The following is a 24,181-nucleotide window of genomic DNA, read 5'->3' on the forward strand; positions in this document are numbered from 1 at the left end:
AGGGCTGACCAGCCAGCTCAGACCCTGGCCCAGGATAATGGGGAGGGGGGGGGCACCTAGGCAGCCACTCTGAGTCCCCAGCTGCCAGAAGGAGGCAACACATTTTGCTGGGGCAGGTGGAGGCTGAGGCCTCTATCCGGGTTTTATTATGTGTGAGGCCAAGAGTTTCCTGTGAGGACAGGGACAGAGACAGACAGACAGGAGGAGAGGGGAGGGTCTCTTGTTTTGTTTTGTTGTGACCCCAAGCCCTTCCTGAACTTTTGAAGGGCCCAGAGCTGAAGAGTGCTCTAGCTTCTTTGCTTTGGGGAAACCCAGAACTTTCTCTGGAAGGTGCTTTTTTTCCCAACACCAATGACTGTCCCACGTGGCTGCCCCATGCCCCCCTACCTCTAGCCTCCACTCATACCAGACCCCAACCCCAAACCTACTTCTCGCCTGGGGCCTGGGGCCTCGGCGGCTCTGGCCTGGGAAAGTCCGTCAGCCTGTCAGTTGTCCCTGGGCCTCGGGGCCTCACGTCCACGTCCAGCCTGGCCTTCGTTTGTTCCTTCAGGGGGGCCCTCCCAGGCCCTAGCCACGTAGGCTGCAGACGGCCCTGCAGGAGGGAGGGCGGGAGGGAGGGTGCTCAGGGGACCCCGAAGAGAGGTTTTGTAAACTGCTGGGCCGGGTCCCAGGGAGAGAGCGGGGAGTGGGGGAGTGGGGAGCGGCCAGAGAGGAGCCAGATACCGGAGGAAGCGGGGAAAGAAGGAGTGAGGCTGGGCGAGTGAGTTGGGGGTGTTCTTTGGGGAGAAGGTGATTTACGTCGGAATTGGGCATTTTGGGAGTGCCCAGCAGGATCGGGATTGGGAACAAATGGGTCCAGGGCATGGGGGCACCAACATGGTCTCTGTCGGTCACGGCCTGGCACTCACCTCACGGTGGGCTACTGTCCTTCCCTTCTGACCTGGGAGAATGGAAGTTTGGGGGAGACCCAGGCTACTGGTTCTGACTGGGGGTAGCCAATACTCTTTTCTGAACCCAGAGTGACCCGGATATGCCTGTTACCGCAGGCAGAGCACACTTTTGACTAAATAAGGTAAGGGCCGCAGTGGCAGCCTGGGATGGGACTCGGTGGCAGGGTCACCCACCCCTCGGCTCAGCTCAGCCCGCCAGTCCTGCCCGCCTACCTTGCAGGGTCCTCGAAAATGTGCAGGCTGCTGGGAGTCCTCTGGGAGGCACCCCTGGGGGGGTGTGCGGCTCAGACACGGGGTCCCCAGAGGGACGCAGGAGGGCACAGCGTCACTCTTTCTGGCCTGGAGAACAGGGGTCTGGGCAGGGCAGGGCAGGGCAGCGGGGGCAGGCGGGGGCCCCTCCCGTGGGCATTTCCCGCTGGACTCTGGGCACCCAGCAGCCCACAGGCGGGCATGTGGGTGAAGCTTCAGCCCAAAGTTCCGAGGTGCCCAGTGCAGGGGGTGCAGAGTGGAGGCCGGCGAAGGCGGGAGCTGAGCCCGCGTGGCCAGCACTGCCCCCCGCTGCCCTCGGTCTGGTCAGAGCCAGGTGGGGGTCTCGGGGCCCGGGGGCGGGGCGGGGGCAGCTCTAAGGGGGGGCCGGGCCAGATGTTGCCGGAATGGGCCGGGGTGATTGATGGGAACAGGGATTGGAAAGGGGAGCGGTCTGGTTCTCTACAAGTGGGGGCTGTTTTTTCTAAGGGGGTGGGGTTAGGCTAGGTCGTGCCAGCCTGCCGTGGCCGGCCCCACACCTGTCCCGTCCCGCAGCGTTAACCCCTGCCGCCCCAAGCCAGCCTGGAGGCCCCTTCTAGCTGGAGAAGGGCCCTGTGCCAGTGCCTGGGCCCCCCCCCCAGAGCGTGCAGGCTGAAGGACCCCAGACCCACCCTACTCTGTTGCATTGGGGAGAGTTCGGGGGGGGGGGGTCCCTGGTAGCTTCTTGATGTCAATAGCTGGGCAGAGAGCGCTTCCGGGCAGGACACGAGGCTGAGAGCTAAGAGCGGAACTGGCCGCTGGAAAACGAAAGGGGCTCCCCAGCACCCTGGGGTGCGCCCACATCGCCCCTTTCTCCTGCACCCCGCTTTCTCTGCTGCTCCCCCAACATCCACTCCTCTAAAGTTACCTAAGCAGAATTCGTTCGGCCCAAGTTGGGGGACCAGAGTTAAGGCCGTGCAAAGCGCGCCCGAGCGCACCGCGCGCCCGGCCTGGTGAGACAAAGTGGTCCGGGGGTGCCCGGGCCCCCAAAACCCAGTCAGGAACGAGCCCGACGGAGGCGCCAGCCCAGCCGCGGCTCCGCCTGGGCTCGCAGCGCCGGAACGCGTGGGGTGCAGCGGTCGAAGGGTGTTTGGGAGCAGGGGGCAAGGCTCCCCAGCCGTGCGCCCCTGCGCCCTTGCGCCCCAGCGCCTCTGTGCTCCCGGCGGAGTCTGCAGCTGCTGCTGCCCCCAAAGCCGCTCCCGCGCCCAAGCGCTCGGGCACCGCTGGCGACGTAGCCTCGGGGCGCTCAGCGCCCCAAACTCGGCCTGTGCCGCCCCACCGGCTCCGGAGCTCCAGAGCCGCCACCACCACGCGCGCCCCCCGGAGGGCGCCACCGGCCCGTGCTTCGGCCGGTGCCCAGCGCCTCCGCCCGCTCAGCCCACCCAGGACTGCGCCCCGCGCCCGCACCCTGGCTTTCTGAGACCCTGCAAATGTGCCTCACACCCCCGCGCTTCTCCCCGACGAGGGGGTTCCTAACATATTTCATTTCTGGGGACCTGGGTTACACCCCGCGCCCGCAGCCTGCAGGAGACGTGGGATTTGTGCTATTCCCCGGGTGCAGCAGTTTCACACTCCCAGAAATTGAGCCCCGAATTTCTGAGCATCAACAATTCCCCCAACCAGGGAGGTCCCCCACCAGTCGGCTAGAGTGACCAATTTTCAGGACTCCCCAGAAAGTGGAGAGGCGGTTTCTGGCACCTAGGTGACCCCCCCAAGAAAGTGGGGCTTCCTCCCAGCCTCCCCACAATTTCTCACCTCAATTTCAGGCTCTCCCAAGAGAGTGGGGGTCTCTCCTCCAGCCCCCTGAAAAGTCCTGTCTCCTCCACCCGACTGTGGTTGCATTTACACTTAAATGCAACTATAAAAGTAAATGTACATTCCCCGCTGACCTTCACAAACAAATAGAGCCAATCTTCCCAAGTACCCTAAAATTTTACAGCATGAACCCCTGGGTCTCTGGTAATGGGAAGCAGCCTCCTGAGAACCCTGGAGTGAGTGTGACCTCCCAAAGCAAGGCACCCCTTTTTTCAAAATTATATAAAACCCATGTGCTGTTTCCTGAGCTCTACGCTTTCCTTACTGTGATATTTCACTGAGTGAGCTTTTTTTTTGGGGGGGGACTCCGGAGATAGAAGGAATTTCTTTTAGAGGTTCTTCAAGATCCTGGGGTTCCCAACAATTTTATAAGTGCCTTGTGAGGAAGTTTGGGGGAGAGCAGGGCCAAGCCCTTAAGGTTGGGTGCCTTAGACTGCCTTAGACCCCTTTCCCCGCCATGCTGTAGACACCTCACCATATCCACGAAGTCCAAGTCTGCACAGGGCTGGGTCTGCGCGCCTCAGACCCCAAATATCTGTAGGAATTATTTTTTTTCTGCACTCACAATATCCTGACTCTTCAATACCACCACCACCAAACCACCAAACCAAAATCCCCGTGTCCCTTCTAGTCCGAACAAGAATCTGAGTTTTCTAAAATTCAGACTTTGATCGCAGGACACCCCTGGTTCCCCCAGGCTCCTAGAGATTTTGCAAGCAGTGCCCCAGCTAGTACCTGGTATTGTCCTCAGGGTGGGAACCCCAAGGCTGGCAGCACTTCGGGGTCGGGAAGGGAGCTGGCTCCAGCTCAGGGGCCCAGCAGAGCTAACGGCATTTCCTGTTCACTCACACATGGTCCAGATCACGGACCTCGACCCTGACCTGTGGGTCCCAGACCTGAGAGCTGGAAATTCTTTCTCAGCAGCCCACAGGGCCGGCACTCGCTGGCAACTCCCCACACCCCACGGACAAACATTCTTTCCCGGGGTCTTTCCTGTGAAAACTGCACCCCTTCCTGCAAAGCAAATCGCTGTGTGTGTGTGTTTCACAAAACAACACAGCTTTTTATTTCTCTTCTCTTTTTTTGGTGCCTTGATTTATGGTTCTTTGAGTTTATGCCCCCCAAAGAAAATATTGAGACCCCCCCAAAATATATTCCCAGGTCCTAAAAACCCCAGGCGTTAATAGGTCTGAGACTTACAAGTTTCCTCCCTAACGTCTGCCCTGAATCCTTGAAATTTAGATTTTCATCTCCACTATATAGATTTTAGGGGTTTTTCACATCTTAGACTATTTCACAAGGGACCCCCACATGTAGATAAAGCCCAAAAGGGAGGGCTAATACAGGGTGCTTTTTTTTCATGGATCAAAAATAAATTTATCAACTAGATTAAAAATAAAAATATCAGGAGATCTTAACTTCTTGTCCCCACATGGACACAGCCCACCCCAGACTCCACACACTGAAGTTTTTGAGTTTTTCCAGGACTCTGAAAATTTCCCCCAAAGCCACAACTATGGAGGTGACTTTCTCGGGCAAAAGAGGGCTCTGGGGTCTCCTGGCCTGGCTTTCTACACCACGGAAAACCTTCCAGCCTTCCCTGCTCGAGCCCCGCCTGGGTAGACCCTCAGATTTCGCTCTGTTTTAGACAATATGGCCCTAAGTCCTCTGAAGCTTCGCGTTGAGCGTTTGAGAATTTTCCTCAGCACTCCCAAAAACTTCCCTCGCCATAAATTAACTGGTTGGGGATCGCCCCAAGTCTGGTTAACCAAACACGAGTGTTCTCCACATTTTCTGATCAGAGTCTGGCACGTTGTCCTGGGCAAGAGAAAGCGGGGGGGGGGGGGGGGGAGAAAGCCCTCTGCCCTGCTAGCCCGAAGTTCTTGGCGTCCATGGGGCCCCAGTGCCCTGGCCAGCCCCAAGTCTGACCTGTGTTTGGGGAGGCAGGTGTTGTCACAGCCCCCCCTCCACCCCCGCACCCGCGCGCAGGGGAACCTGGTCTGTGTGTCCTGAGTACCTGGGATCGAGGACACTTTGCTTTGTACCCGCAGAAGCGCTTGGCCCCAGCAGCACCGGGTCAGCCAGTGGTCTGCGCGCCTCCCGCCTCCGCGAGAAAAGACTGGGCATTGCCCCCGGTCTCCCCCAAATTTGGGCATTGTCCCCGGGTCTTCCAACCGACTGGGCGTTGCTCCCCCCGACACTGGGGACAGGCCCCCCCCCCCCGGGGTCTCACTCACCTCCAGCCCCGTCCTCCGCCCGCTCGCCGCCGGCTCCTCGGCTCCTCGGCTCCTCCTGCGCCCGGGACAAGCCTCCGGCTCCAGCGTCCCTCCGCTTCGGTGAGCGCCCGCCCGCAGCGCGCCCCGCACCGCCACCGCCGCCGCCGACGCGCCAGGGCTTAAGTGCGCTCGCCCCGGACCCCCGAGAGCCGCGCGGGAGTCCGGGGAACACTCGGCGGCTGCCCTCGCCGCGACCCGGCGCCCCGAGCAGCAGCGCGCGGGTCCCCTCCTCGCTCCGGGCCGAGCCCACGATGGTGGGGAATGTGCCCTGGCCGGTGGCCGGGCAGGGCGCGCGGGGTGCGGTGGGGCGCACGGCGCGTCCAGCCCTTGGGGCCCGAGGCCTGGGGAGGCAAGTGGGCGGCGGGGCGTGATTGATGGCGGAGCGGGGCGCGCGGGGCCCCTTCCCCTCGGAGAGCGAGCGCCGACCTCCCGGGGTCCGCGGGGCGGGCAGGGGGCGCGCGCGCGCGCACGGGCGCTGGTGTGCGTGGTTCGGACTTGGTGAGAAGTCCCAGCGGCTTCTGCCCGTGTGCAAACTCGGCTGCAGTCTGACCTCTCCACTCCCCCCCCAGACCCGCAGAATGACCCTGGTGATGGTGGTGGTGGTGGGCCCCGGGGCTGAGCCCGCGTCTACGCAAGTCCGGCGCGCAATCTTTATGAGACTGATCTGGGTGGGTCCCAAAGGCGAGCCGTGTAGACGCGCCCCAGGGCGCTGGCTCCTGCAGGTAGCGTGCAAGCTTTATGGGACCCCCAGGTTCCCACCGACCCGCCTGGACAGGTTTCCCCACCACCACCACCACCTCCCCGGCTAGTTCGGCTGGGCTTGGAGTGAGGGGAGCGGGGAGTGAATACTTGGGGAGCGCACAACTCGGGTTGGGGTTGGGGGACTCGGACTGGAGGCGCCTTCCTTCTCTCCCCAGGCAGGCGGGCAGGTGACTGTGGTGTGTTCAGCTCGCCCCTTCCCCGGGCACCCTTAAGCACAACTCGGGGTGGGGGGACCCCTCACCCCAAGTGTGGAGCCACCTGCACCCCTTGATGGGAACGGGTGGGGCACTCCCTCAGTCGTCGCCAAGTCCCGGGCCACCCAGCCCGGGCTGGCGCTTCCCTTCTTTCCCTTCTCCCTTTTCCAGAAGGTACCCCCAGGAACCCGCCGTGGGGGGGGTGTCGCCCCAGAACACTCTTCAAAAACGACAATTCAGCTTTTTAATTGTTCTTGGCTCCCTGCCCCCAGGCCGATCGCGCCCCCGCGCGCTCCGCCGCCCCCCCCAGGGGTCCCGCCCGGGCCCGCGCGCCCACCCCCCACCCTCCGGCTCGGGGGCCGGGGCGGGCCGGGGGCGGGGCTCGGGTCCCCGCGGGCGCCCATTGGCGCGGGCGAGTGGCCAGCGGGGCCCGCGCGGGCGCCGCGCAACGGGGCGCCCCGGCTATAAGAGGCGCGCGTGGGCCCCGGCTCTTCGCCTGCTCTCCGGCGGAGCTGCGCGAGGCCCGCGGGGCCCCGGCCCCCCCCCTTCCGGCCGCCCCCGCCGCCTCCCGGCCCCTCCACCGGGCAGGCGGGCCCCGCGTCGACGCCGCGTCCTCTGCTGCTACTCCCGTCTTGGGCGCCTTGGCCGGCCGGGGCCGCGCCCGCTCCGCCGCCGCATCCTGCGGACTCCCCGCCGCCTCCTCTCATCTACCTCACCCCGCCCGGGGCCCCGCTTCGCCGAGGAGGCGGTCCCCCCCGCAGGCAGTCCGGCCCGCAGGCCGCCGGCGTTGTCACCGACCCCGCGCTCCGCCCGCCCGCCCGCCCCAGCCCAGCCCTCCCCGGCGCGCAGCCGGCCGCTCCGTCCGTCCGTCCGTCCGCCCGCCCGTGCGCCTCGAGCGGCCCCGACGCTGCCTCCGCCCGCCCACTCCCCCCCAGGGCCCGGGCCCGCGACGGCCGAGGGCTCCGTCGGCCCGGACCGAGCCGGGCGCCCGGCCCGGGGTGCCGCCTCCGCCTCCTCCCCCCTCCGCCCTCCCCCGGCCCCCGACGTGGCGCCCTCTCCGCGGCTTCTCTGCCCCCGACCCGCTCTCCGCGTCTCGCCCCGGCCCCCCGGTTTCTCCCGCGGCCTGCCCTCCGCTTCCTCCCGTCCTCCCCGGCTCCCCGGCCTCGCGCTCCTCCCCGTCCACTCCTCCCCGCGCCCCCCGCGCCCCAACGTGGATTGATTCCGCGTTTCTTTTTCTGTTTCTCTCCAGCCTTTCCTCTCCCGCTGTGCGCCTGCCCGCCTCTCGCTGTCCCTTCTCTCTCTCCGCCCGACGCTTCGGACCCCCCCGTTTCCACTTCCCACTGTCTCTCTCGCTGTCTCTGCCCCCGACTCTATCCTGGACACAACAGCTGACCTCAATTCCCGACGCCTTTTCCCCCCCTAAAAGAAAAATCAGTACAACATCTGGCCCGCCCCGGCCCGAAGACATCCCGCCCTCCCCCCCTTTTTTTTGAGACAAAAAATAGACAAAAAAAAAAAAAAAAGAGTAAGACCAGAAGAGTGTCCTCCACCCCCCCCAAACTAAGCCGTCCCTCCGTTCTGGTCGGGTCGCCCATTCGGCCCCCCGCGACTGGCCCGAGCGGCGCAGGCAGAGGAGTCCCGGCAGGAGGGCCCACGCCCGCTGCACGGTTTGCAAAAATCACGCAGCAGGGAAGTGGGTCGCGGTGGTGCCGGCTTTCAGGTAAGCTGGGGCTTGGGGAGCTCGGGGGAGCCGGGGTGGGGGACAGTGGGGGGCCGCTGGGGCGCGGTGGCTGGGTGCGGGAGAGAGTCGCAGGGACTTTCGCGATTAGCACCCTGGTCGGTGGTGGTGGCGGCGGCTGTGGAGGGGGTCTTGGCGGTGGTTTTGGTGGTGGTAAAGACGTTGGGGGGGTTGGCAGGCGGCCGGTCCCCCCCTTCACCTCACCCCTCCACTCCCAAGAGGGGCGCGGGGCTCAGAAACCCACCCTGGTATGTTGAATCCGTGCCAGCGCGTCGCCAAGGGGGGAACGGGGGAGTGGGCGGGGCCGGCGGGGCCGCAGCCAGAGGGGAGGGGGAGTCGGGGTGAGATTTGGGGAGGGGGGGTGGAAAGGCTCAGGCGGGTCCCGGAGTCTTTCCAGACGCCACATTTACACGAGCGCCCCCCCATCACCCAGCGCCCCCCATGCGCCCCCCGTGCGCTCTCGGCCCTCCACGTCTCCAAGGTGGAACTGGGGGAGAGGGGGCTGTTCGGAGACGAGGGGTACGCGCCTCAGGGAGGGGGGGCCCCCTTCTGCCATGCGCAGCGTGGAAGTTTCCACCTCGGGAGGCGGTGGGCAGCCCCCCCCCCGCACCCCGCCCCCGCTGCCCCGCGCCCAGATGGGCCTGGGGTGCCGGGTGAGCGCGCGCCCCCACCCCATGATCCTTTGCTGGGGTCCGGTCCAGGCTCGCCGGGGGCAGCGGGCGCGGGGGTGCGGGCTGGGCGGGGGCGGGGGCGGGCGCAGAGGGGGCGGGGGGCGGGCCCAGCCGCGGGAGGTGGGGCCGGGGGTGGGGCCGCGCCTGGGCGGAGCCGGCTCCCACATAAAAGCCCAGACACTGACCAGCTGCGACTGGACATTCGCTTCTCAGCGAGCGGCCCTCCAGCCTCCTCCTCCTCCTCCTCCTCTTCCTCCTCCTCCTCCTCCTCCTCACCACCACCACCACCAGCCAGTCTCCCGTCCATCCAGCACCAGGTAACCGCGGCTGTCCGGCTCGGCCCTCGCTGTCCTGCGCTCCAGCCTCCAGCCTCTACCGCCGCCCGCCCGCCCTACCTACCTCCTCCCCGCGCCCCCTCACTCGCCCCTGCCAGCCCGCTCTGGTTTTATTTTATTTTACGTATTTTATTTTCGTTTGCTCGAGTGGCCTCCGGCCTTCTGCACGCAGACGACCCCCTCGACGGGGAGGACAGAGCAAGCTAGCCTCGCGTCCCCTCCAGGGGCCGGTGCGAGGCCTCGGAGGTGCGGGGACCCAGCTTGCTCTGGCACTTTTTGGCTGCAGCTGGGGCCACTCGTCTCCTCTCTGCGTACTCCTCTTTCGCCTTCTTGCCCCCACCCCAAATACCCCGGAGCCTGGCCGCGCTGTGCGGCTCAGCTCCGATGGGACCACTGGAGCCGAGCTTGCAAGGGGGTCAGTCACCTGGCGGCTGAGCTGGAGGACCCTGGGCGCCCCGAGGGGTGGTGGTGGTGCTAGTGGAAACTTTCTCCTAGAGGGAAATCCAGAACCCCCGAAGGACGGGGTCACCCTCCCCTAGGACGGCAGGTATATGTGTGTGTCCGGGGAGAATAAATAAGCTGGGGGCGTCACACACATATGCCTCTGCTCCTAGGATGGGGTCCAGGCGTGCTGAGTCTCTGGCCCCCTGCACTTCCAGACTTGGGGGTTTCTGTGCCCACGTTTGGGGGGACTGCTTGAGCGTCCTTCTGGGCGTCGGGCACAGGCTGCTGCCTCTCTCTCTGCTCGTGCCAGGGAACGCTGGAGCGGGGCGCCTGCAGGGTGGGCGGGGTGGGTGGGCGCTGTCCACGGATTCTTGACCATGGGGGGACACGGACTGGGACGGCGCCAAGGCCCTGGGGAGGGGCTGGCGCCGCCTGGACACCCCCCCTTTGCATTCCCTCCCCAGCCTCTCTGGCAGACTCTGCTGGGCTGGGACTTGGGGGGCCCCCCGGAGGAAGGGGGTGGGCCCTGGGGCATCCACGTGCCCCAGGGGGTGGGGCCAGCTGCCATCTTGGCTCGGACCCGCCCCCTGATGTCACTTGGGGCGGATCCGGGCTCAGTGCCCCCCACGCGCCCCGCACGGGGACTCAGCTCAGCTCAGCTCACCGCGCCTTCCCCTCCTTGTTCCTCTTCTCCCGCAGCGTCCGATGGGGGTCCCGATGGGGAAGTCGATGCTGGCGTTGCTCGCTTTCTGGGCCTTGGCCTTGTGCTGCTATGCTGCTCAGCGCCCCAGTGAGACCCTGTGCGGCGGGGAGCTGGTGGACACCCTGCAGTTCGTCTGCGGGGACCGCGGCTTCTATTTCAGTAAGTACCTCGGTGGCACCTGGGACTCAGGCGGCGGGGGAGCGAGGGGGGCGGCTGGGGGCTGCCTGGTTGGTGGGCCCCATCACTTGCCTGCCTGCCTGTCCGTCTGTCTGTCTCCCTGGCGCTTCTGTCCCCTCCCCTCCCCTCTCCTCTCCTGCCTGCAGCCTGGCCCCTCTCTGGGCGTCCTCTCCCAGTCCCCCACTCTGCCTGCGGCCTGGCCTCCACGTCCTCCTCTGTGCGCCGGAACAGAACCGAGGAACGGGCGGCGCAAGAGCCCCCCACCACCCACCACCCACCACCCCACCTTCCCGTCTCTCACACTCTGCTCTGTCCACCACCACCTCGGGGCTGCCCTCTCACCTCCTCTCTGCGAAGGTCCTCCCGCCTCTGGACACTTCCCCAAAGCCCTGCCCACCGGTGGGGGCGAGGGAGAGGACGGAAGGAACGGAGGGCGGGGTTTCTCCAGTCCTCACTCCTCTCCTCCCGTCTTCTCTCCGCCTCCAACTCGCACCTGTCACCTGCCTACCTACCTACCTGTCTGTCTGTCGCCTCTGAGGCCGCCCAGACTCCCGGGAGCCGGGGAGGGGCAGGGGGCGCAGGAGGGAGGCGGGGAGGGTCCCCGCGAGCCTCGGGAGGGGCGGCCCAGAGGCCAGGGGCTGCTTCTCTCTGCTTTCCGGGCGCCCAGCGCCCCTCTCCCCTCTCGCCTTTCTGACAGCTCTGCTCCTCAGGGGGGGAAGAGGGCGGGGCGGGGCCTGCGAGCGAGTGGGCGTGGCCAGAGCCAGGCTCTGCCGTCGGGCGCGGTGATTGGGCGGAGGCCTGGACCAGGGGCGTGGCCCGGGCGGGATGCAGGCGAGGATGCAGATGCGCGCGAGGATGCTGATGCGCGCGAGGGTGCTGATGCGCGCGAGGGTGCTGATGCGCGCGAGGGTGCTGATGCGCGCGAGGGTGCTGATGCGCAAAGACGCTGAGGCTGATCCTCACCGGTCCGCGCGCCCCTTGCAGGCAGGCCCGCGAGTCGCGTGAGCCGCCGCAGCCGTGGCATCGTGGAGGAGTGCTGCTTCCGCAGCTGCGACCTGACGCTTCTGGAAATCTATTGCGCCACCCCCGCCAAGTCCGAGAGGGACGTGTCCACCCCTTCGGCCGTGCTTCCGGTAAGACCCCCCGTCCTGCAGGGGGATCGTGCCTTGGGGGGAAAGCAAGGGACACGCCGAGCCCCTGGACCATGTCTCCGGTAAGCCCGCCCGCCCTCCCCCGGGGCCCTGGGTCTGGGGGGCCCCGAGGCGCCCGCTCACCGGCTCTCCCGCCCCCAGGACAACTCCCCCAGATACCCCGTGGGCCAATTTTTCAAGCACACCGGCTGGCAGCAGTCCGCTCAGCGTCTGCGCAGAAGTCTGCCTGCCCTCCTGCGCGCCCGCCGAGGCCGTCTGCTTGCCCAGGAACTGGAAGAGCTCAGGGGAGCCCAGCGACATCTTCCCCTGAAGGCCACCCGCAGCACCCAGGACCCCGCAGCCCACGGGGCCACCTCGCCCGAGGTGTCGACCCACCCGAAATCAGCCAAATTCTCGTAATTCTGCGCCATGACAACGCGCGCCTCTTGTCCGGGACCAGACCACCAGGTCCCTCCCCCTCTGTTGTTTTTTCTCTCTCGCTCCTGAAACCTCCCAGCCCGCGGCCTCCTCGGGGTGCCCCCGACCTGGCCCCCGTGCCCCAACCTCCCCACGTCAGGCTCCTGTTGTCCCTGCCCCTCGTGGGCCTGTGAATTGAGAGTAACATCTTCCAAAACAAATAGAACTGATTGGCCTCCCTCCAAAAAAGACTTAACAATGCCTCTTCTCCCCCCCCCAAAAAAAAAAAAACCCAACACACCCCTAAAGCAAATGCGTGAGCCCTAAATTATTTCCTCTCACGTAAAACTAATTGGCTTTTTAGAGACACCAGAAAAAACTAATTAGAACCCCCTCCAAAAAAAAAAAAAAAAAAACCAACAACCTTCAATTGGCTAAACTAAAAAAAATAATAAATTGGCTTTAAAATTGGCAAAATAAAAAAAATTAAAAAATTAAATTGGCTAAATAAAAATAAATAAAATTGGCAAAATAAAAATAAATACAATTGGCAAAAAATAAATACAATTGGCAAAAAATAAATACGATTGGCAAAAAATAAATACAATTGGCAAAAAATAAATACAATTGGCAAAATAAAAATAAATAAAATTGGCAAAAAATAAATACAATTGGCAAAATAAAAAAATAAATAAAATTGGCAAAATAAAGTAATTTGGCAACCCCCACCTTCTTCTCTCCTCCCACATTGGAGTCAATTGGCTTAGACTCTATTTCCTAACCCCCCTGAGAGAAGAAGGGCCCCAAATTCACCCCAGCCGTGTCATCGCTGCTTCCAGTCATCTCCCTCCCTGGGCTGAACTCTCCTTAGAGAGCTTTGGGGTCACCGTCGACTTGACCATACAATCCTGTCCTCCCACTGCCCAGGTGACCAGAGGGGGCAGGGGGGACTCACCAAGGGAGCCTCAGACTCTGAAACCACACACTTGTGCAGATTAGGTCTGATTCGCAAAACATCCCCCACACTTTGTCTCTTCAGCCCCTCTCAAAAAACACCAAAAATACATAACCCCACACACACACCCTCACACACACACACCCCACACTCACACACAACCCCCCCACACTCACACACACAAGCACACTCATGGAAAGAGACCCCCAAGGGTCTCTGAATTCGGACCCACGGGCTCCTCAGCAGAGCAGCCCTCCAAAAAAGATATTTTTCTTCACACCACAGCGAGTTGAGGTTTCATATCTGAGCTCTCTCTTGTGAGTCCCCAAGATGCCCCCGGTGGGAGCGGGGGTTTTCACCCTGGCCAATTCCAACTTTCCTGGGGTGAACCCCCCACTTCAGTTCGGTGGCCCCCAATCACCACCTTCAGCCCAGCAGCAGGCAGGAGATGAGATGTCTGTGAGCAGCGACTGACCCAGGAGCCTGACCCCCCCTAGCGTGCCCCCGAGAAACATCTGGGACCCCCAATGGCTGCTAGGGGTCATCTTTGCCAACCTCTTCTGGGGAGCTTCTGCCTCAAGCAGGGCCCCCCTCCAGAGATTGGCAAACATGACGGGGAGTGTGGGAAGTCTGGCGGTTGGAGGGGTGGGTGGGGGGCATGGGGGTCGGGCAGGGGACCCCCGAGGAAGGCCCAAGGCCGGTGAGGTTTCAGAGAAGACAGGAGAGCGGAGACCCGCAGGATTACCGCCCACAATCAGAGCCCAAATTCACGTCCATTCATCTATCTCCCCTCTTTCTTCTCCTGGGGCTTCTTTCCATTTTTTTTTTTTTTTTTGGTTTTTTTTTTTTTACCCCACCCCAAGCTTGTGATGCGCTCAGACCCAAATTGAATCCTCCCTGTAACAGAGGGCAGAGACCAAGCGAAGCGCCTCCACCATCCACATGTCCTGCCCTCGCCATCTAACCGCCCGAATTCGGCCACGCGCTGCCTGTCGCTTGGGTTGGGTCGAGAGTGGAGCCCTCTTTGCGCCGCGTGGCTATGGCGCCCTGAAGGGAAGAGAGGGGACCTAGAGGGCCGCTGCCCGGCCTGGCCTCCGTGCACAGTGGCTGGTGCCGGAGGTTCTGAGGGGCCTAGGAGGGGATGGCGGTGTCTCCCCAGGGTTGTGTGAAGGTGCTCGGTGGCCACCAGGAAGGGGCCCCCGGCAGGCACCAGGCCAGCCGGGGGGGAAGGGGTCAGAGATGTGAGCAGAGGGTCCCCAGCAGGCAGGAGCAGGTGGTCGCCTTCCACGCTTTGGGGAGCCCTCCCCCCCTCAGGACACCTTGTTGCCTCCTCAGCGCCCCAACTTGTCTCCAGGAAGTCCGAGGCTCTGGGCTTTCTGGATCCAAGGTGGGGTGAGGTCGGGTAGTAGGGGACAGTCAGGGCCGGAGCCCCAGAGAGCCAGAGCTGACTGAGACCACCACTGGGCCGTCAGGCCCCGAGGCCTCGGGAGTGGGTGCTGACCAGCCACCCCTCAGCACCTCGGGCTAGGGCAGGGAACCGGACGGCTGGAGGTTTACCTCACCCCCGCTTTTGCCTCCAGTGCAGTCCCCCTGCCAGGTAGCCCGACTAGTCTAGCACCCCGAGACCCGTGGATCCCCTGGCGATGTGGCTAGAAGGACCTGGGGGCGGTCCATGACAGCCCGCCCTGGGACCAGAGACCCGGGGGACTCCCCAGAGAATGGGCCATTCGGAAGACACCAGCCAAAACTTCTATTGGACTCCCCAGATTGGCCGTGATCCCAAACAGACTTGGAGGCACCCCCAAATTGCCTGCCCATTCAGCCAGGAGTTCTTCCCATAGTGTTATACCTGCCTCCCGGGAGGGGCAGCCCTGGCAGGGACCCCCTGGGCAACTCTGTGCCTACAATGCAGCTCTCCCAGGTCGAGATTTTTCTCGACCGGGCTCCCCCCTGACTCCCGCGCCCAGTTTTTGAGACCATCCATCAGGTCACTCCCCAAGTCCCCCCATACCATGTCTTCAGCGGGACCCCCTCTTGGGTCCCTCCCTGTACCATCAAACGAAGACCCCCCCACGCGTCGAACACCCCATCACCTGCCGTGCCTGCACGGCCTTGTGTTCGCCTCAGCCCAACTTCGTAACATGCTGTTTCCTGCGGGTTCGTGTCTGACCTGCCTTTAACCAAATGCTCGCAAACCCAATAAAAGCATTCAAATGTCTTTGGGCCTTTGCTCTCTTCTCTCGCGCCGGGGTTCGGGGGAGGCAGGGCAGGGTCCCCTCTGTGCTCCCAACAGTGCCCCTCAGGATGGGGAGGGGGTCTACAACAGGGCTCACATGTCCCAGACCCCCAAATGTGGGTCCACAGGAGGGAGGTGAGGGGCTTGGGCTGGGGGATCCACTGATGAATGTTAAGGGCTGCTAAGTAAAGCCCATGAACTATCCCAGTCTTGTGGAGGTATGGGGAAGATTTGTAATAGCTGGGTAGGCTCTGGAAAGTTCTGGAAAGCTTTGGAAAGTTCTGGAAGGCTCTGGAAAGTTCTGAATGGTTCTGGAAGTCCTGACTCCCTTGAGTTGGTGACTTTGAGCTGCTTATATAGGAGACTCTTTGTCACTTCAAATCCTCTTGTACAAGCAGACACACTTTCCTCACTAAGGGTCTTGAAAGCAGCTCTGAGTTCTCCCCCAGGTACGGTTTTTCCCCAAAGGGCCCCAGCTTACCTGTAGGCTTGCTAAGCCTGGGATACAGTATTAGGGGGTCACCAATAAAGACTCTCCCTAAAAACCTTGGTGAGGGTGTGTATCGGGGTCCTGTTTAGCACCCTGGACCTGCCATCATTCCACCCCTTCTGCTTTCAAGGTTCCCTACGAACCCGTTCCAATGTGTTGTCCTGGGGGTCTACTTGGAGAAGATAGAATCAGTCTCCACAGAGAAGGGGTGCTGGGAGGTGGGTGGGAGGTGTCTATGGCCACAGTGACAGGCCAGACTGATGGGGTCTGGAAGGACACCCCATTTACCGTGCTTCGTGCCCATCCTCAGGCCCTTGATTTTAGGCCTGAATCCCCACAGGGTGGGCTTGGGGTTCCGTTGTCTAGGTCCCTCTTCTGCCAGCCCTGCACTCCACTGTCCCAGCACCCCACAGCTCGCTGGTATGCCTGCATCATGGTCTCTTAGACATCCCTGACCCATCCCTCAGGCCTGTCACAGGAAGCCCCTTCACTGATACTGAGTTAGCAGAGTACAGAACACCCCACCAGCAAGAGGGTATCCACTAGGCCCACGCCAGTGCTGGGGCCTCAACCAGTTTCAGGCCCCTCTCCTTAGAAGCAGTCATTTCTGGATTCCCTCCACCCACCGATCAACATCTGTCCATCCATTCACCGCCTATGATCCACTCAGCCACCCACGAACCCACCATCTATTCTCTCCACCCACCCACCCCCATTTATCTACCATCTCCTGATCCATCTATTTATACATCCATTTGTCTATTCATTTATTCAACTCTCCACTCACCCATTGGTCCTCTTATCCATCCACCGACCTGTCCATCTATCCATTGATACAGTTATCCACCCACCAACACACTCTCCTACTCACCCTTCATTTATCCACCCGCTCATTCATTAGTAATTCATCTATCAGTCCATCCATCCACCCCCCACCCATCCATCCATTCCCCCATACATACCACTCATCCACCCACCCAGCCATTCACACATCTACCCACCCACTCATCTGCTCATCTATCCATCCACACACTCATCCATCCATCCAACAACCCACTCATCCACCCATCCATCCACCACCACCCATTCATCCATCCACCCACCTATACCTCCATTCATGCATTCGCCTACCAATTCATACACCCACTCGTTCATTAGTGATTCATCTATTAGTCCAACCATTTATACATCCACCCACCCATCCACCCATTTGCCCTCCAGATATTATTAACCCACCGATCCATCCATCCATTCATTCACCCAGGTCACACAAAACCCACAGATTGCACCAGAGCCTTGAGACTCTGACATCCACCTTGAACTTTGGGGGTTGGGGGTGACCTATGCCAGAGAGAGGGATCAGAGGGAAAGGAGGGCAGAGTAGGGCTCAGGGGTCTTGGGTTGAGCTCAGAACTAGTGAGGCATGGGAGGGACCCCAGGAGTCTGTGTTCTTAGGCGACCCCTGCATCCTACAACTCCCACTGAAGCTGGAAACTGCGTCCACCCTGAAGCCACATGTTCCCCCCCCCCAGATCCCACCAAGAGCCCCCAAACACGCCCTCTGACTGCTGAGGGCTGGAGAGTGCCATGGTTGACACCACATGCTCTGGGAGAGCAGAGTTGGGGCATGGGTCTGACCTCTCAGGGGTCCCCAGCTTCTGTGTCACGTGATGCTGAGGCCAGACACTGCCTGGCAGGTCTCAGGGCCACCCCAGGCTGCTCCAGACTTCTCACAGGCCATTCAGGGGGGCTATGGCCTACACTTTTCACATGCTGGACCCTGCCTACTACTTCCCAGAGAGTCCTCATGGTCATCATGAATCCTGGTATTCTCCCCGGTATTCCATCCCCCACCCCAGGTTCAGGCAGCAGTTACTTCCCTCCACATCCCGTCTCTAATTCTGGCTGTACCCCTGAGGTCCTGACACACCATGGGGCACTCTGTATACAACCCCAAAAAGGAGCCTCTACAAGACGGCAAGAAAGGCCTGGCCCTGCTCCCACTTCAGCCAGGGGGCCCTGACTTCTCTACTGTTCCCCCTCCCAGCTGCCCACTGGTCCCAGATGGACCCCCTTAGTGCCCAGTTCCCCCTGGTGCAGAGCCTGGTTTCTGCTGGGGACTTGGGTGGGAGCCTGTGTTCGGCTCTTCCTCAGAGCCCCACGGGCCTGGCCCCCCTCGGCTGCCCGAGAGCCTGGAGGAGGGCCGTGTCTGTACCAGCGCTCTGCCAAAAGCAAAACAGTTTGTGGTTTGTGACCCACATTCTTTGTCCTTTTTCCAGAACATAACAAAGCTTAGGACAGCTCCGCCACAGCCCCCAGGGAGGCAGAGGGGGTTTTGTTCCCTTGCAGCGCCCGCTCCAGTCCAGCTGAGGGTTCAGGGGTGCAGGACAGGGGTGCCCACCCCTGCAACGTGCACCATCCACCACACCAGGGCTGGCACCTGGGCTCGTCCTGTCCCCCCACATGGACCAAAGGGGCTTCTGTTGTCATTCTCAGCCCATCCAGGAGCCTGGGCTGTGCCCAAGAGGGCACAGTGGGGTCCAGTGGGGAATGGGGACCCTTCCCTGTGTGTATCCCCACCCATTCCACGTTTCCCTCCCCTTCCCCACCTCCTGCAGGGGTCTGCCCATGGGGGGGGGCAGTGCAGAAGCACTGACCCAACTGGAGGGGAGATGGCCCCAAAGGATGGGGAGTTTGAGATGAGGACAGGGAGAGGTGAGGGGTCAAGGTGGTGTGAGAGGTCAAGGTGGGGTATGAGGTCAAATTGGGAAGAGAAGTCAAACTGGGGAAGGTGTTAGGTCACATTGGATTTGGACAGTACAGGTTGGCACCTGTGACTTGGGGCTCTGGGAAGATCCAGGGTCCACAGCCCAGAGGATTCATAGCTCAGAGCCATGGGTGTCCCCAGCCCCAAGGGGCCATGAGGCAACACCCTGGGGTCCCCAATGGGCTGGTTCTCCATGGGCTGAGTGACAGGCACCATCCCACCTGAGGCCCCAGGAAAAGCTTTGAGAAGCCATAGGCAGGGCCCAGACCTGCATGTGAAAGCCTGGGGCCAACCTTGCTGGAGCTCAGAGTTCAGGGTTCCCGGAGCCTGACTTGCTGTGCCCACCTCGCCATCTCCCCTGCTTTGGACTGCTATCCCTGGAGAAACCTGGTCCCTCCCCATCAGCCTGCTAGCTTACCTGGGTTCAACTTGCTGTGTGGGACAGCCAGGGTCTCACACATGGGCCTTCTCCCCTCACACAACTTCGACAAATCCCCAGGAAGCCCTGGAGCACCCTAGGGCTCCAGCCCATACAGACACACACAAACATGCAGACACACAGACGTGCGGACACACAGACATGCAGACACAGACATCCTGACACACAGTCATTCAGACATGCAGATTCACAGACACGTAGACAGACACAGACACCAGACATGCAGATACACAGGCACACGGACACACAAACATGAAAAATCCCTGGGTGGGCGCCCTGCCAACCCGCTGCCCAGAGGGGCAGGAGTTGTTGGGTTCCCACCTGCTGGCAGCCACTGGCCTGGCTCCTCAGAGAAGCCCAGCCCAGTCCAGGGCTGGGGAGCAGAGCCCCTTGGCAGGCAGGCAGCACCCTTTGGCCCTGGTGTTGGGGTTCACAGGGCTAGTATCCATCTGGTATCTGCCCCTAAACCCCATCTCCCCTGATTAGGATCCCAAAATGCTGCTGGGGGTTATGGGTGACTCAGGTACCCATGTAAAGCCTGGCTGTCCCCTCAGTGTCCCCCCTGGCATTCCTGGGGCACTGGGTGGGCCTGTCAAGTGCGGCCGACTCTGGCCAATTCTGTCCTCACGCCTGTACCACGTCTGACCCATGTCTGTCCCCAATGCTGCTGTCCCCTTTTCTGTCCCCAATATTGTCGTCCCCATGTCTGTCCCTAATGCTGCTGTCCTCACATCTGTCCCTATGTCTGTCTCTACATCTGTCCCCAATGCCACTGTCCCTCCCACCGCCTTATGGGCATAGCCAGGCACCAGCCCTGGATGGCCACAGTGCGAGGGTAAGCAAGTGCTGCCCAGCGGGTATCGGAGAAAACCCCGTGCTCAGGCCCCTTAATCCTGCAAGCCCAGCTCTCCATGGAAACTTTTGGAGCTGTGATTTCTGTCCTGAATGTTCCAGAAAGGAAAGCCATGGGGCCAGGTTCCTTGTCCCTCCCAGGGGCCCTGAGCACCTCCTCCTCTCCTGCTCCTCAAATAGGCAGCTTTGGGGGGCCATGGTTTGGAGCCAGGATAGAGGGGTTTGGGAGCCCAGGCACTCCAGCCTCGCAGCCTGGATTTACTCTGACGAGGTCATGTCCAGGACAAGGTGGAGGGACAGAGTAGAGTTGGTGGAGGAGGTGAGGGAGAAGAAAGGGTAAGAGAAGGGGTGTCATAAGCTGTCTCCTGTTCCCCTCAGCTCTTCAAGGGCTCCTGTGGGGGACAGACCCTGCCTCAGCACAGAAGTGGGGTGAGAGGCCAGAGCGAGAGCGTTTGCCTTGCACGTGGATGACCCAGGTTTGATCCCGGGCATCTCATAGGGTCCCCCGAGCCTGCCAGGAGTGATTCCTGAGCACAGCCCTGGGAAATACATAAAGGTAGGGGGATAACACATCTCCAGTGAAATCACATCCTTAGCAGGTGCCTTGTCAGATCCAGGCCAGGCCGCTGAGACAGCAGGAAGATGACATGCCGCAAAAGGTGCAGGATCTGAGGTGCCTGGCCATGGGCCTGCCCATGAGGGCCAGAGGGTGTCTTGGGTGCAGAGTGGTCGTTGGTGTTATCTTAATATAAATTAAGGAGTCCTGGGGTTGGTGTGGGAAAGGTGAGGCCTTTCTAGACTCGACCCAGCTCCTGCAGCCCCTATGGTCTGGCAGGTCTGAAAGTTACAGGGTGAAGGCGGTGGAGAGATTCCCAAAGCAGTCAGATGAAGTTTCAGGAGTCAACCAGCTTTGTTTCACAGTCCCTACCGCCATGCACACCTCCTCATGGCCTCTAGACTAAGCCTATCCCTAGCAGCTGCTTCTCCACTCCTCCTGGGCTCTCTCGGCCTGTGTCTCCCTTCCAGCCGCTTCTTCCAGGCTTCCTCACTGGCTTCCAGGCTGACCAACTCCCTTTGGTGATGTTCCTGCTGCTGCTTCTTTGATGATACTGAGCTGCTGATGCTGAATCTGATGCTGTAGCTCTGATGATGATGGCTCTCCCCGCTTCTCTCTCTAACTCTCCTTCTTAGCCCCTCTCTCCCCTCTGCAGACTCCTCTACCCGCCCATTCCAGGTGCAGTTCTGAATTCAGGTGGGATAGATGAGTTGGGGCAGGGGATTCCCACAGTAGGCAATGTGGGTTCTGGGAAAAGTCAGGGTAGAATCATGGTGGAGTCTTTGAGTGGATGGAGGGGCTAAGGAGAGAGGACTAACTGGTTGACCCATGAGAAGAAGGTGGGGTGGGCGTGGGGTTCAAATAAGATGGAGGAAGGAAGTCAAGAGTGGAGGGTAGGTCAGGAGACCCCTCGTGTCCATGAATCTGTCAACAGTGTAGCCATTTCTCAGCCCTCTCCATCCAACCTTCACCCTTCCAACCTTCATCTGTTCATTCCTTCATCCATCCTTCCACCCACCCAAATTCCACCCACCTATCTGTTCTTCCATCCATCTTTCCTCCCATCAACTCACCTTTCTTTTTTTTGTTGTTGTTGTTTTTTTTTTTTTTGGTTTTTGGGCCACACCCATTTGACGCTCAGGGGTTACTCCTGGCTATGTGCTCAGAAATTGCCCCTGGCTTGGGGGGACCATATGGGACGCCGGGGGATCGAACCGCGGTCCTTCCTTGGCTAGCGCTTGCAAGGCAGACACCTTACCTCCAGCGCCACCTACCCGGCCCCATCATCAACTCACCTTTCTATCCCTTAACTCTACTCCATCCAGATATAAATCCCTCCCTCCATTCATCCATACATCATTCTTCTACCCAACATCTGTGTCCTTCCTCACTCATCAGTCCACCATTCCTTCTACTCACCTACTCAGTGATTCATCCACCCACCCATCTATTTATCTATCAATTCATTTTTTTTTGGTTTTTGGGTCACACCCGAAGTTCTCAGGGATTCCTCCTGACTCTACGCTCAGAAATCACTCCTGGCAGGCTCGGGGGAACATATGGGATGCTGGGATTCAAATCACCATCCTTCTGCATGTAAGGCAAATGCGCTACCTCCATCTATCTCTCTGGCCTTGATTTATCAATTCAATCATTCCTTATTAACTCATTGATATGTGCACGGATAACCCACCCCTTCATTCATCTACTGACCATCCATATCCCTTCATCGATCCAAGCCATCTACCCATCCAAGCATACATGCACCCATTCATACATCCACTCATCCATCCATCCACCCCCAGCCCCCACTCACCAATCCACCCACCCATCCACCTACCCACCCATCCACCCACCGTCCATCCATCCACCATCCATTGACCACTCATCCATCCACCCACTCATCAACCCAACCACTCATCCATCAACCCACCTATCTATCTATCCATCCATCTATCCATTGATTCATCGATCCATCAATTCATCCCTCCTTCAACCTGATCATAAGAATGAATGTGCATTTTTTTGTTTTTTTTTGTTTTTGGGTCACATCCAGCAATGCTCTGGGTTACTCCTGGCTTTGGGCTCAGAAATCACCCCTCAGGGGACCACATGGGATGCCAGGAATCGAACCATCATCAGTCCCGGGTAAACCCCCTACCACTGTGCTATCTCTCTGGCCCCTGAATGTGATTTTTAGAGAGAATGTTCTGAGGTAGAACAGTGAAGACAAACTCTTCGGCCTTACCTGGGGAAGCAGCTCTAAGAGAGAACATGTGTCTTGCATGTGTGAGCCCTGAGTGATCTATCAGGGTCTGGAGGAGACGGGGCCTAACGGGGGAGTCTTCCAGTGCCAGACTAAAGAGGTTTCTGAGAAGCCATGGGAACCAGCCCAGCCAGGGGCACCCCAAGGGTCTTGATACCTTTTCTCTGACTCAGGATCCTCCCTGTGAAAGTCAAGAAGGACCCTTGTGAAAGGCAGAAAGACCCTTGGGTGCCAGAAAGAAGGCTGAGAGGTGACCAGATCCTGGGAGGGAAAAGTTGAAGGAGTTGAGGTAAGCACCTCACAAAGATTCCCTGGAGGAGGGGCTCACCCAGAGGTGGAGGGGGCAGAAAAATCTGGCATGGGGGCAGCAGGTGGGTTCCAGCCTGCCCCAGCAGTCTAGGAGTCTAGGAGAAGGGCCAGGAGTGGCCGGAGCTGTGGGCGATGCAGCAGAGGACTCACTGGCCTCCGAGGAACTGGCACATGGTTCCCAAGGGCTCCCTGGAGGGCACAAACCCAAGACTGTGCCAGGCAGTGCTTAGAGCAGAGGGAGCAGGACAGCATGGAGCGGACACCCAGGAGGGCACCGTGAAAGGGCCTCAGGCAGAGAGCCCGTTGGAGGGTATGCCATGCCCTGGAGACTCTTTCGTGCCCTCTGGGGAATGAGAACCCTCAGCTCCTTGCAGGGACCTTGAAGCTGGGGGCTCCTCTGGGTCCTTCCTTGGGGACCCACACCTCTGGGGGCCCGGCCAGGTTTCTATAGCAGCAGGGCCTTGCCTGGAACTGCTGGCATGCTGGTGGGCTAATCCGGGCACTGATCCTAGCAACGGGCTGTGCAGGGCACCTGGGGCCATGAGCCGCACCCACCGCTCCCCCTCAGCCTGCACCTCGAGCCTAGCACCCTCTGACACTGGCTACACTCGCCCTCACCTGGTTGTCGGGATTAGGGGATTAGTTCTGAGGCTTTGCTCACAATTCGGGGGGGCTGGGGCTTGGGTGAGTGTTTTGGGCGGATGTGCACAGGCAGTGGGCTTGCGTGAAGGAGAGGGAGGGGAGGGGAGGGAGAGAGAAAGACACCCCCTCACTCATTTATGCGGTCACCTCCCCGCCTTCTCCACCTCCACTTTTCAGAGTGAGTGACCATCATCCATTTAACCTCTGTCCCTTACCTGTGTCTTCACCCCCCACTGGCTACTTGTCTCCAAGGACATCACCCCTACTTATCCCCACACCCTCTCCGTCACCACCCATCATTCCAGGCACATGGATGAACTTTCACTCACCCACAGACCCACTTTCCTTTTTCATTTTTGATTTCTTTTTTTTTTTTTTTTAATTTTTTGGTTTTTGGGCCACACCCGGTAACGCTCAGGGGTTACTCCTGGCTATGCGATCAGAAGTTGCTCCTGGCTTGGGGGACCATATGGGACGCCGGGGGATCGAACCGCGGGTCCGTCCAAGGCTAGCACAGGCAAGGCAGGCACCTTACCTTTAGCGCCACCGCCCGGCCCCTTGATTTCTTTTTTTGGGGGGTGTGGTTTGGGTCACACCTGGCGGCGCTCATGGGTTACTCCTGGCACTGGACTCAGAAATCACTCCTGGCAGGCACAGGGAGACAATATGGCATCTTGGGATTTGAACCACTGTCAGTCCTGAATCGATGCATGCAAGGCAAGCACCCTACCGCTGTGCTATCTCTCCGGCCCCATCGAAGGAAGTCCTATTC

General features: G+C 60.6%; 3 protein-coding genes across 9 annotated transcripts in view; 1 reads left to right on the forward strand and 2 right to left on the reverse strand.

The window, feature by feature from the left end:
* The window catches only part of CD81 (CD81 molecule), a 344,561-nt gene that overhangs the window by 89,496 nt on the left and 230,884 nt on the right, over positions 1-24,181 (reverse strand). The window contains exon 1 of one of the 5 annotated variants that reach the window (XM_049781248.1): positions 5,619-5,622. The exons of the other annotated variants lie outside the window; for them this stretch is intronic. The gene's annotated coding sequence lies outside the window, so the exon portion shown is untranslated. Of the gene's footprint in view, positions 1-5,618; positions 5,623-24,181 lie in introns of those variants that run through there. 5 annotated transcript variants of the gene reach the window in all.
* LOC126018820 (collagen alpha-1(I) chain-like) lies at positions 1,000-6,989 on the reverse strand. Its single transcript, XM_049780916.1, has 5 exons — positions 6,620-6,989; positions 6,086-6,140; positions 5,522-6,042; positions 5,288-5,454; positions 1,000-1,289 (listed from the first exon to the last, which is right to left on the reverse strand). The coding sequence occupies exons 1-5, from the start codon at positions 6,987-6,989 to the stop codon at positions 1,038-1,040; spliced, it is 1,365 nt and encodes a 454-aa protein (XP_049636873.1). The 3' UTR covers positions 1,000-1,037.
* IGF2 (insulin like growth factor 2) lies at positions 7,393-12,227 on the forward strand. 3 transcript variants are annotated; one of them, XM_049781260.1, is made up of 4 exons: positions 7,393-8,002; positions 10,170-10,332; positions 11,335-11,483; positions 11,643-12,227. In XM_049781260.1, the coding sequence occupies exons 2-4, from the start codon at positions 10,176-10,178 to the stop codon at positions 11,898-11,900; spliced, it is 564 nt and encodes a 187-aa protein (XP_049637217.1). In that variant the 5' UTR covers positions 7,393-8,002; positions 10,170-10,175; the 3' UTR covers positions 11,901-12,227. The 3 variants fall into 3 exon arrangements, with proteins under 3 accessions (XP_049637217.1, XP_049637218.1, XP_049637216.1); XM_049781261.1 differs by lacking the exon at positions 7,393-8,002 and adding an exon at positions 8,899-9,008 and having other exon boundaries at positions 11,335-11,563; XM_049781259.1 differs by lacking the exon at positions 7,393-8,002 and adding an exon at positions 8,899-9,008.

This window comes from Suncus etruscus, chromosome 9, assembly GCF_024139225.1.
Source record: "Suncus etruscus isolate mSunEtr1 chromosome 9, mSunEtr1.pri.cur, whole genome shotgun sequence".
NCBI lineage: Eukaryota > Metazoa > Chordata > Mammalia > Eulipotyphla > Soricidae > Suncus > Suncus etruscus.

What these genes read in the sequence shown, in the direction of transcription:
- LOC126018820 (XM_049780916.1), bottom strand. Translation starts at nt 6,989, where the DNA reads ATGAGAGGAGGCGGCGGGGAGTCCGCAGGATGCGGCGGCGGAGCGGGC. An exon ending in GCTGCTGCTCGGGGCGCCGG is followed by an intron (nt 5,455 to 5,521) that starts GTCGCGGCGAGG and finishes GTCCGGGGCGAG; the next exon opens with CGCACTTAAGCCCTGGCGCG. An exon ending in GGCGGAGGACGGGGCTGGAG is followed by an intron (nt 1,290 to 5,287) that starts GTGAGTGAGACC and finishes CCTGTTCTCCAG; the next exon opens with GCCAGAAAGAGTGACGCTGT.
- IGF2 (XM_049781260.1), top strand. Translation starts at nt 10,176, where the DNA reads ATGGGGGTCCCGATGGGGAAGTCGATGCTGGCGTTGCTCGCTTTCTGG. An exon ending in GGACCGCGGCTTCTATTTCA is followed by an intron (nt 10,333 to 11,334) that starts GTAAGTACCTCG and finishes CGCCCCTTGCAG; the next exon opens with GCAGGCCCGCGAGTCGCGTG. An exon ending in CCCCTTCGGCCGTGCTTCCG is followed by an intron (nt 11,484 to 11,642) that starts GTAAGACCCCCC and finishes TCCCGCCCCCAG; the next exon opens with GACAACTCCCCCAGATACCC.